Source organism: Erinaceus europaeus, chromosome 1, assembly GCF_950295315.1.
Source record: "Erinaceus europaeus chromosome 1, mEriEur2.1, whole genome shotgun sequence".
Lineage (NCBI taxonomy): Eukaryota > Metazoa > Chordata > Mammalia > Eulipotyphla > Erinaceidae > Erinaceus > Erinaceus europaeus.
In genome coordinates, this window is record NC_080162.1 from 187,495,442 (window position 1) to 187,507,649 (window position 12,208).

Consider the following 12,208-nt stretch of genomic DNA (forward strand, 5'->3'; position numbering starts at 1 on the left):
TTCTTCGCTCCCATCTTTTCCCTCTTCTGACTCTCAGTTTTTGGCCTTTCATAGTAAGAGGTCAGTATGTTTTCACACCTGGGAAATCTCATTCAAGAATTTTTGTCAATGGGCAAGTCATAAGAAGCTCTTCCATTTTAGGACACGTTTACGTCACCAAGGAGGCGATAAATATCTGTTGATATAATTGGATGTGAGATGCAGTGTTGAGATAGGAAAACTCTGCCCCTCGCTCCCAAGCAGGGCCCTATGATTTATGCAGGAGCAGAGGAAGCACGCAATCGTGCTGTCAAGAGAGCGTCAGCTCATTAGGCAAATGCAGCGTGGTTTCTGAAGAGGGTCGACACTATATAAAATCCCACTTCAGACTCTGAAGTGGGGAAACTCAGAGCCCAAGTGCGCTGAGAGATTGAAGAGGTAGGGAGGAAAAAAAGAAGAGGCGAAGAAAAGAGAAAGAGAGAGTGGAAACAGAAGAGGGAAGACACTCCCCTGGAAAAGCTCCGGAGACGTTCCCCTGCAGAGAGGCAGCAGCGCCCAGCTCACCTGCGGAAGCACCCGGGAAGGTAGGAAGCGCCCAGACGGAAAGGCACCTGGGAGCGAGCGAGCGGGCTCTGGCCGCCCCGTGGGCGCGGCGCGCAGCTGGCGGCCCGATGCGGCCGGGCGGGCGGGCGGGCGGGAGTGTGAGCGCGCGGGAGTGGTGGTAGTGGGGGGGGGGGGGGCTCCGGTGCCTCCAGGTTCCCAGCCGAGCTGAACGGCGGCCCAAGTCAACTTAGACGGCCGGCCGTTTTCTCTTAACCAAATTGCCAGCTGTTCCTCTCTGGCTGAGTATCTGAGCCCCGGCCCCGGCTCGCCAAAGCAGGACGTAAAGACAGTCATGAAGAAAGAGGAAGGGAGAGGCACTGGCTTTCCCTCCAGGTGGAGGAAAAAGCTGAAACACCCCAAGTGGGGCTGGGGGGGGCCCGGGGTGGGGCGCTGGAGCACCTGAGATGTGCCGTAGCTCTCAGGGACTCAGAATCCGACCGTCGGGGCGTCTCGGGAAGAGAAAGGTCACTTGAGCAGAGCCCGGCCAGCAGAAAGGCGCCCCGTTCTCCTCGGGTTCACCCCAATTCCGCAAGTCCCGGCGGGGCGCTCCAGCACCGCGGACAGCGCCCAGCGAGCCGGGAACCGCGGCCCGGCGGTCGCGTAGGGAGACCCCCAAGTGCTGCGCCCAGGGAACTCAACTCTCTCTCTCTCTCTCCTTTTCTCCTTCCGCCCTCTGCCAGAGTCCCAAACATGCGGCTGCCACTGCTCTTGCCTGTGGGCGCCCTGCTGCTGGCCCTGCTGCCCTGCGCACCCTGCGGGGTCCTGCTCATCCCCAGGCCGGGCCCCGGCGCCCGCGCGCCCCCGCCACCCCCGCAGCCCCAGGATGTCTTCCAGTCCTCGCCGCGGCCCCAGGAGCCCGGGCAGCAGCAGCCAGGGCGACCCGTCCTGATCCGCCTGGGGGAGGAATACTTCCTGCGCTTGGGCAACCCGCACAAGAGCTCCTTCGCCGGCGGCAGCAGCGACGAGGCCGCCGCCAACTTTTTCCGCGCGTTGCTGCAGCCGCTCGACAGCCGAGCCCAGGACGCCGCCACCGGCAGCCAGGAGGCACCTGCGAGGAAGAGGCGATCCCAGGTGCCACCCATCTCCTTGGATCTCACCTTCCACCTCCTCAGAGAGGTGTTGGAAATGGCCAGGGCCGAGAGATTAGCACAGCAAGCGCACAGAAACAGGAAACTGTTGGATATGGTAGGGAAATGAAAAGGGGCATTTGGCCAAAAAGATCCTACATTTAGTGCGGGCACACAGAGCAAAAATAATAATAATACAAAAAATTACAGTATTCTGTATCATACCGTTGCTCTGAAACCACTTGTTTATTTTTCTATAGCTTGAAGTGTAGAGGCTGCACAGCGAGAGCCTATACTCCTTAACTAGCATGCACAGTGTATTCATGTGCAGTGAAAGAACAAAATCTCATCTAGTCTACTTTTAGTTTCCGTTTTTAAGTGTCTCTAACTGTACTTTCAATTGAGTATAAACCTGGGAAGAGACGTTTTGAAGAAACAAACACAAGTCATTCATTGATTTTATTGTGGTCTGGACCAAAGAAAATGTCATTCTTTGGGGTGGGTTAGACATCTGTAAGCTCTTTGAACGAACTTTTTTTTTTTTTTTCCTGTTGTAAATGTTTCAGTAATAAAACATCTTTCCAATCCTTGGTCAATTTGGTTGTGTAAGAGAACGTTGATTATATTTTTAATAAAAGCTGCAAAGGTAATCATGACTTTACTTTTGTCCTTCAATGCCAAGCTTCTTCAGCAAACAAATTTCTTGCACTTTATTTGCTCCTAAAAATACAGATATGTATTAGTGGCTTACACAGATCCTGCAATATCTTTGAGGTATTATTCCTCATTGATTGAGTCAAACAACTTGAGAAGTTGCTTCCAGCTATTAAGACTATAAACCCATAAGTGAGCTGTAGACTTCTAATACAAGTATCTTCTTTGATGTTAAATAACTGGGAATGAAGAGGAGGGAAGAAAAAAAGCAGGATTAGGCAGGGCATTTCTCTGAACCATAGGGCCAAAATGCTACAGTCAGGTGATTGGGGAGGTGGCACCATAGGTTGCGCGTTGGACTCTCAAGCATGAGGTCTTAAATTTGATCCTTAGTGTTGTATGTGTCAGAGTGATGTTCTAATTCTCCCTCCCTTTCATTAATCAGTAAAATCAATAAATGCAAAATGGTGCCTTCATTTTTCCAACGTGAAAGACCCACTATCAAACTACTACTTTGGTAGTACTAAAGAACTTTTTTCCTCATCTATTTCCTAATATTTACTTCTAAAAAGAGAAATACAAAAGCACTAAAAATAACTAAATTCAGTTGCTATAAAATGGCACATGAGGGTAGCTGTCAAACGCAAGCAAAAACTACAAAAGTCATGGACCCCTAGGAACATACCTAAAGCAGACTCCTGAGTTTCTATACACCCTAAGATCCCCATTGTCATCTGCTCCCTCCCTACTTCTTGGCTCCTGTTCATCAATAATTTTTTCCTGCTTTATATCTTACTGCCTGTCAGCCACCAAGTTGAAGATCTTATTATGGTTCCATCCCAACTTCCCTAGACAGACAACCTCACCAATAGGTCCTTGAACCTCACCTCTCCAGAGTCCTGCATCACTAGGGAAAGATAGCAACAGGCTGGGATTATGGATCGACCTGTCAACACCTATGTCCAGAGGAGAGACAATTATAGAAGCCAGAACTTCCATCTTCCGCATGCCAAAAAGAATTTTGGTCCATACTCCCAGAGAGGAAGAAATGATAGGGGAAAGATGACCAGAGGGCTCTGACCTCCAATTCTATCAGGACCCAGAAAGAGGGAAGGAGAACAGGAGGCAGTAATGGGTGTAGGTATGAACTGGAAAGCAAGAGAAGGCAGGGCCATAGGGGGAAAAGGGGGGGAGGGTGGCAGATATATATAGCTATAGACAGTTATAGAAATAATAGTCGGGGCCAGGTGGTGGCGTACCTGGTTAAGCGCACACATTACAGTGCGCAAGGACCCAGGTTCAAGCCCCTGGTCCCCACCTGCAGGGGGAAGGCTTCACAAGAGGTGAAGTAGAGCTGTAGGCGTCTTTTTCTCTCTCTTCACTCTCAGTTTCTCTCTGTGTCTATCCAGTAATAAGTAAAGAAATAAAAAATAAAAAAACAAAAAGAAACAATAGTTAATTTATATCTGCAACCTTAGGAGAACTACTGTAGTTGTACAATGGAGGGAATGGGGACACAGAATTCAGGTGGTAGGAATGGTGTGTAATTATACCCGTTTTAATTCTGTAAATCAATATCAAGTCACTAATAAAAATAAGTCAAAATAATGCCACATGGGGAAATACTTCTTTAAATGAATATCTTTAGCTATAATAAGCATTAGAAATACCCCCTTCATTTATATCAATGCCTACCGTTGTCACTTTAATTCTTAGCACTACAAACTATTTCTACTTGATTCTAAATTCAAATGGAACATCTAATTAGTTCCATAAAGCATTCAACTTTGGTGGTTCAATTGTAATGCTAAAAGAACTGTTCAAATGTTTACTACTTCCTCTGAAAGCTTTTAAATACATTTGACTAATGGGTTGGTAAGATAATATAACACACTGAATAACTCAGGATGGGACCAAGTTGTTAGAAACAATCTTTATTTAAGAGTCCATACAAAGTAAAGTTATATTTATGTTCTGAAAGAGGCATTATGATGGGACAAGTAGAGCAAAACTTAAGTATATGTGCATACATGCATTTCTTCTACAGCTCACCAGATTAGTGCCCCAGTGGACACTAGGAGAAAATAGTCCTTATTGAAAAACATTTTCAGTTAAAGTGATACATATTTAACAAAATCTTACAAGACTGTCCTGGGCCTGAAATCTGCTGTACTACTAAATTGTAATAAGAGTCCAAGAACATTTCTGGATACACATCCAGAAACATCTGTTATGGAGAGGCAGAAAGCCTTGAAACATTTCATAACTTTGGTCAATGACATACCATTTGTCCATGGATTTACAAATCAGTCATTTCTACATAAATACTGAACTTCACTGAGCACTTGCATTGTTAGCAAGGAAAAAGAATAAGAGTTACAATGAAAGAATAATATAAAGCCAGTGCCTATTATATATGAGGGTAGTTAGTGCCCACTGTTTTTTTTTCCATCACTTGTTACTTACCCACACATACCACACATAACAATGTCACCCACACATCCTTCATAGTGTTTCCAAGGCATAACATCAAATGTCTCTTTTCCAATACTTTCTGCAACCATTTTCTCAAAGTATTGTTTCGTTTCAATGCCGCAGATACATCATCTGGAATTACAATTTCTTATGTATCTTGCAGAAATCCTGTTGAGATTCTCCTTTCATCATCTGCATCATTCTAAGTCCACTTAGGTTCCCTGCAGCTTGTTTGCAACACAGACAGGCAGATAGAGGGACAGCAGTTGGAAGGAACTTCATTCATTCAGAGAGTTCAGCCAAGAAAAGGAGAAGACGTGATGCGCTAGCTCAGAATCACCTGTATTTCCACTCCCTGAAGCTGCCACCTGTCCCTGGAGTAACGGATGCTCAGATCCAGTCTGCAACAAAAGAGAATCAGAATCAGAGAAAGAAGAGGTTTTTTTCTTTGGGGGAAGTTCAGTAACTTTTCTACTAAGGAGAAAGGATGGTAATAATAATTATCACTAGGCATATAATTATTATTAGGGAGAAAAAGCAAGCTCAAATTATCTTGATTTTGGTCAGGATATATGAAACTAATTCACACTCATGATCCAGAAAGAGGCATAAACATGCAGTGGAAGAAAGTTCTTGGGAAAGAGTTCCAGCTATTTTAATTCTTCATGTCCACTTATACATGATTTAAAAGACAAGTTACATTGACACTAATAGGAATTTGGATTTAAAAAGGTTTACAGGACATAAAAAAATCTTGTTTTGTGATACTTTCAAGTCACATGACATGCAAGGACATATCATAATTTCTCCATTGCTAAAGTAAGACTTACTACCTGAGTATGTATATAGAGGCTAGAGTATAATTTTTGCAAAACTATGTAGATGTAGTTTGAACAAATAATGAATTAATGTACTTTCCCCCTCAAGGTAAAGGAATTTAATTTAATTATATCAATAATCCTAAGTGGATATATATTTTTATATAGACTTCTCTATAAAAAACATGAACCTTTAATAAGTGACTAATAGATACAAGCTGCGCTTTTGAAATAATGATCAATGTACTTACATTTTTTGAATTAAAAGCAATAATGAAATGAGACACAATCATAAAAATGACTTGCTGAAATAGAATTAAATATATCAACTCAAATGCTTTACACTCACAGGTGCCATGACAAACAGGTCTCACTGGAAGAACTACTAAAAGCACCTAATACACTGTCATGATTTTTCTGGTAAAAGCATCCCTCGTTTTTGGTTTTTGGCTTTCTTTATTAGAACACCACTATTTTTTTTTTAATTTTTTATTTAAGAAAGGATTAGTGAACAAAAGCATAAGGTAGGAGGGGTACAACTCCACACAATTCCCACCACCCAATCCCCATAACCCACCCCCTCCCATGAACACCACTAGTTTTAAAGCAATGATGTAGGCACATGCACTCATCTCAGAAGCAGCTGGTGATTTTATGAAATTACTATATGAATGGGCAAAACTTGGCACAGGCAAAGCAAAACTTCAGAGAGCACATTGATTTGCTGCCACACAAAGAGCTTGGAATGAAAAAGGAGTACCTTTCCATATTTTTTTTCTAAATAAATGTCTTAGGGTTATATTTTAAATTCAGTAAAATAATTCCCCCTCTACTGCAATGCTGATGGAAACCTGTATGGAGAGCCCTCAAATAAAAATGGAAGCACCTTCTGATCAGCTGGGGCACTGTGAGAACCAGGCTGAGCGTGGTGAGGTTTTACCCATTGAGAAATGGGGAACTGAGGAAATGAATCTCCCTGTCAGACTCTCTCTTTCTGAGGTTGAGCTTGGGAGAAGAATGGACCTCAGTTTTCTGCCTCCCTGTTAGCTTACTCTGTCTCCAGAGACCTTGCATTTTCTTCCTACAGGGCTCTGCATTCCTTAAAACATTAAGCCAGCTTGTGCTTCACCCTGCATTCCTTGACACAATGGCCGCTCTCTTATTATCTACATATCAATGTTCTGCTTCGTCTAACAAATGACTTAAGGTCTTCTCCCTATTTCCCCACCCATTCTGCACATTTGATATATTCTTTTGCTACCCTCAAGACCCTCCCTGCCTGCAGGGTATCATTAATCCTACCAGTTAAACCCCTCGCAATAGTTGCTGAGGGAGTTCCTACCTTTCCCAGCTCCCTTTTACCTTTCTCTGCCCCTTTCCTAACCATGTATGGTATTGTCAAGCCACTTCCATTTCCGACTTGCCACTTCTGTTTTCCGGCCTTTAAGAACTTGCACGCAGGGATGAATAAAGATTTTGAACCGCCTCACCACCACCAGCTCAGTTCCTGGGTCATCTCTCGCGTCACTGAGTGAGTAGCCACCCCGGCTGCTTCCAATCATGTTCCCTCCAACCCAGAGAGTCCATGCCCAAGAATAGGCACCCCCAGACTAGCCCAGCAATGATATAGCAATACCATATTAGGCATTATCCAGTGGGTACTCAAACACTACAAGGGACACCCCTATGTTCATATGCACCTCTCTGCTCATAGCTGCATTATTCACAAGAGCCAAAGAGTGGAAGCTGCCTAAATGTCCATCAAGAGATAACTAGATAAACAAGTTATGGGATATATCTTCCATAGGTTACTGAGATCAAAAAAGGTGATACAATGTCCTTTGGGACAAAATGGATGGACGTGGAGGTGGTTATGCTTAGTAAAATAAGTGAAGAGATGAAAGACACCTACCAGATGGCTTCACTCATATGTGGAATCTAGATATCTAATTTATATGAACTTGCAAAAAAAAAAAAATCCAAACAAAACAGAAGCAAAATATAAGACTTGTGAGAACTATGGTGGTTATCTTTGGGAAGGTGGAGAACTTTGGTTGTGGGTGTGATGTGGAACTATACATTGTAATCTTACAGTCTTGTAACATACTATTAATAACCAAAATATGTATTAAAAATTATCCCCAATCTTTATGACTTAAGAATTGTCCTTTCCACTGCCATGCTGTTCCCAGATAGAAAATCAGGAAGTGACATTAAATCATATTAGCAACAGTACAGTAACACTAAAGGACATGGCTTTCTATGAAAGAATAGATGAGATATAAAGTGAAATTGGACTTTAAAAAGAGATTGCTATTAGGGCTGTGAAGATGTCCCATCAGTAGAGCACAGGCCTTGCATGCATCAGGCCCCAGGTTTAATCCCTGGCATAGCACAGAGGGATCACTGCCAGAACTGAGCAGTGTTCTGCACATTTTCTCTGTTTTATTAAAAAAAGATGGGTAAATATTTTTTTAAAAGAACATGTTTTTAAAGTTGTTATTAGATTCCACTGGTAATAGACTAGATGGACTGGATAACTCAATATTCTGGATGTTAAAGTAGGAAAAGAAACCATTATCCTGGTATATTTCTGTGCCTATCTGCGCACATCAAACATTTTATGTTTCCCATCATGGTCACCTTACACTTATGAACCCTAAAACAAAAACTGCTGGGAAATTGTGCAGATGCAGTCACATCTGCCATGTTGTGCCCTCAGGGCACTGTTGATTCCCCACTATAGTTGGAGTGCTTTGGCTACTCCTCCCCCTTCCCATTCTCACGAGAGTTATTATCCTACCCTCTGGAGTGCTATGGTTACTCCCCCCTCGCCCCCCCCGCCCCCCCCCCTTCCCATTCTCGCGAGAGCTATTCCCATAAAAGCCCTTCTTCTTTTGCACCTCACTCTCTTGCCCGCCTTTCACTTCGGTGATTAGACGCAGGGAAGGTTGCTGCGTGAGGTGGCCATTTTTGCTACCTCCACGTGGCCCAAGCTGCTTCTCTCTCACCCAACTCTGAGGTACCAGCGCAAATAAAGGATTGTGTTCCCCTTTCTGCTCCAAACCTCCTTTCTCTGTGTCCCACCGCAGCAAGTAACAAAAAACAGAACAAACAAAAAACCATCTGGGCATATCACTGAGGTCAACATTTTAGAATACTTTTATTTTTAAGTCTTTATATGTAAATTAAAATTATACTTGATTGAACAGACCCTTCTGGTCCATACTGTAACCTTTCTTCATTAAATGCAGTCCCTAACTTAGAAGAAACTTCTTTGACAGCAGTTTTAAAATAACAAAGTGGTAAATCAGGTGGGTAAAGTATTTTATATAGAAAAATCTAGTCTTTGGTGAATCTGCTAGTGTCTACCCAAATATCTGTAATTACTTCTGGAAAATGCATATGTCTTTGCTTTTCTGTATATGAGGTGCATCTGTGTATGGCTGTCATTGTGGGTCTGAAAAAGAATTCACAACAAATGCAAAGTATAGATGGAAGCACCTTAGGAAGTCTGCTAACAAGAGAGTAGTGGGCAAAAGACAGAGAAGTCAGCTGCCAAGAGGCAGAAGAAAATTTGCATTTATATAGGAACGCATAGCTGGTTTACAAAGGTGTTTTTTTTTTTTTTCCATCTGTGTCTGTTTGCTTCTGAATTATTTTGCAAGTCATTTGTACCTTGACTAGAGGTGATGATGGCATTTGTCCTTGGTGTTCTGCTTGGTTACACATACATTGTAAATACAATACATGATCATGAATAGCATGGAAACAAGTCATACTGGAAAAAACGTATAGAATTGTGAAAATAAAATATATGACATAAAAATGTGCTGGGCAGTGTGTGGTCAGCCTAGTCAACTGTACAATAGTGCTTTGTGTGAAACTATTAAAATTTAACCTGTGGCTGGGGAGATAGCCTAATGGTTATATAAATAGACTCTCAGACCTGGGACTCTGAGGTCCCAGGTTCAAGCTCCTGGACCACCATAAGCCAGAGTTGAACTGTGCTCAGGTAGAAAGATAAAATGTCAATAAAAACTAAATTATACATACATACATATATATATAATTAACCCTTGGCAGCATGCAAGATTGAAACCTATTGGGGCCCAGATGGTGGTGCACCAGGTTAAGTTCACACAGTATTCCTGGTAAAGTATACAAGGACCAAGGTTCAAGACCCTAGTCCCCACTTACAGGGGGAGAGCTTCATGAGTGGTGAAGCAGTGCTGCAGGTGTCTCTTTGTCTCTCCTCTTCCATATCTCCCCCCCCCCCGCGGAATTTCTGTATCCAATAATAAATAAAAATAAATTTAAAAAAGATTGAAACCTATCTCTCATTTAAAGTATTTCAGCTGTTACTATCCTATTGACTCTTAAAATTGACATTAAATAGTCTGTGTTTACTGCTTTTTCCCTCCCATTGTTTTCAGAAAGTGATCACGTTAGGCTTTTTCTAATAATATGGATATTTCTTTCAAAGAAAAGCCAGAACCAGAGTGGAAACAGAGCAGAGGATGATGTGAGTATCAATATTTTCTCAACTTTTGATCCATGTTACCTAGTTAGTCTCTAAATACACACACGTTTGTTGCTCCTAACAGAAAATTAGCATTTAACAGGAGTAAACTGCTCACTAAGGAGTTTGATTTGATTATTTACACTAAATATGATACATTTTTAAAAATCAAATGTTTCTTCTGGCAAGATTCTTTATAATCAAAGTATGAAAATGCTTTAACTAAGACCAGGTGTGTCCCTGGGCATGACACAGCTGGCTATATACTGGTGAACACTGGCTGTTCTGTCATACTGGTAGCCCCCTCTACCTAAGTGCATCTTGTTTACATGATCCACTAACTGAACAAAACTGATCAGATACTTTTCTTTTTTTAAAATTTATTTATTTGTTATTGGATAGAGACAGAGAGAAATTGAGAGAGAAGGGGGAGATAGAGAGGAAGAGAGACAGAGACACACGTGCAGATCTGCTTCACCACCTGTGAAGCAACTCCCCTGCAGGTGGGGAGCTGGGGGCTTGAACTGGGATCCTAACTGGTCCTTGCGCTTTGCACCATGTGCGCTACCGCCTGACTCCCAGAACAGATACTTTCCTTGTATTCATTCTGACAGAAGTCTGGGTCACCATATACATGTTTTTAGATGTTCCAAAGTGCAATAGTGAGTTTTGTTAAGAAGTTAAGATTAAGAACAAGATTAGAAAAGAAAATACAAGTCGAACCTGAAATGGAATTGGAGTATTACACCAAAGTAAAAGACTCTGGGGTGGGTGGGCTGGGTGGGTGGGGAGAATACAGGTCCATGAAAAATGATGAATGAAATAGTAGTGGGGGTTGTATTGTTAAATGGGAATCTGGGGAATGTTATGCATGTAAAAAAAAAAAAAAAGAAATTGCAGAGTCATACATTGCTTACCCACTGACTTTGGGTGAAGCTTTCTCCCTGCAAGTGGGGACTAGAGGCTTGAACCCAGGTCCTTTGCTCATTGTAATGTGCTCAACCAGGTGTAAAAAAAAAGTTCTGACCAGTAATCAGGTAGCCAAGTCATATAGCTCCAAGCTTTCCAGGGTCTTTATGAGAGTGCCAGCCACAGTTCTCTTACTAATGATCATTCATAAAATGTACCTGTCTTGTGACCCGTTCCTTCAGGCTTATCCAAGTGATTGTAAGCGATAGGATGAACTGAGACATTGCAGCTAAGACGTTAATGGATGGTGATAGTTTAATGTGTGCCCTAATGGTAACATTTTACCTAAAAACCTCTTTGCCTTATCATCCTGAAGTATAACTGGTATGGGAATGTTAGCGACTATTCCTGTTCTTGGAAGGAATATTGGAGACAGTGAGGAAATGTGTGTACTGGCATCCATGCTCTGGCCTCCATCTTCTCTTCTCTGCTGCTGTGAATCCACAGGTTTATTAACAGAAGGCTCTGAGTACCACTACATGGCCCAGTCTTTTTAGGCCAGTCCAAAGAACTCTTACTCATCTCTAGAGAAATCATTCTGGCTTAAAGGAATATGGCAGGAGAGAGTGAGACTAGCCTAACCATTCAGTACTTTTCTTGCATCTGCTAGGCTGGGTTAAAGAATCAAAGAGATGCTGGACACAGGTGTGGGTTAGAATGCTGGATCATGTTTAGAATGCTTATTCAGAAAGACTAAACCCAAGCCTTGGTCTACTTCCCTACTTAGGATGCCTGAACTTTACACCCTGGAATGACTTAAGTGTTATGCTTTCCAGAAAGGAAAGAGAAGTACAGGCAAGAACCTGGGCCAATCACCAATGTCCAAAAAATAACTGAGACTTGCTCTCTGCTGCAAAGCCAAGGCTGGAGCCTGGCAGGCCTATCAGAACAGGCATCTTTCTCATAGCAACAAGGACATTTCTGCCTGGCTATGGAGCAACCCAGATACATTAGGAATGATGCACAGAGCTATGGAAATATAGCACATTCTCCATGAATTCTAGAGAAAGGAGAAAATAGTCTGGAAGGTAGCTAGCACAAATGGCTCATCTAGATAGTGCCCTGGCTTTGCTGTGCATGTGATGAACCAGGCTTGAGTCCAGTCCTACCAGACTGGAAAA

General features: G+C 42.6%; 2 protein-coding genes across 6 annotated transcripts in view; one reads left to right on the plus strand and one right to left on the minus strand.

Annotated features, from left to right (window-relative positions):
- The first annotated feature begins 1,238 nt into the window (after positions 1 to 1,238).
- Positions 1,239 to 2,299, plus strand: CRH (corticotropin releasing hormone). Its single transcript, XM_007527384.3, has one exon. It carries the CDS (start codon positions 1,273 to 1,275, stop codon positions 1,777 to 1,779), a length of 507 nt encoding a protein of 168 aa, XP_007527446.1. The 5' UTR covers positions 1,239 to 1,272; the 3' UTR covers positions 1,780 to 2,299.
- Positions 2,300 to 4,443: 2,144 nt separating this feature from the next.
- TRIM55 (tripartite motif containing 55) overlaps positions 4,444 to 12,208 on the minus strand; it is a 64,783-nt gene continuing 57,018 nt past the window's right edge. For 4 of the 5 annotated variants that reach the window (XM_060200819.1, XM_060200820.1, XM_060200816.1 and 1 more), the window contains one exon: positions 4,444 to 5,179. In XM_060200819.1, the coding sequence (XP_060056802.1) occupies positions 5,057 to 5,179 (123 nt within the window). In that variant the 3' untranslated portion in view covers positions 4,444 to 5,056. The remainder of the gene's footprint in view (positions 5,180 to 12,208) is intronic. The other variant, XM_060200818.1, reaches the window with a different exon arrangement.

Excerpts from the sequence above, each read along its gene's own strand:
- CRH (XM_007527384.3), top strand. The coding sequence starts at position 1,273 with ATGCGGCTGCCACTGCTCTTGCCTGTGGGCGCCCTGCTGCTGGCCCTG.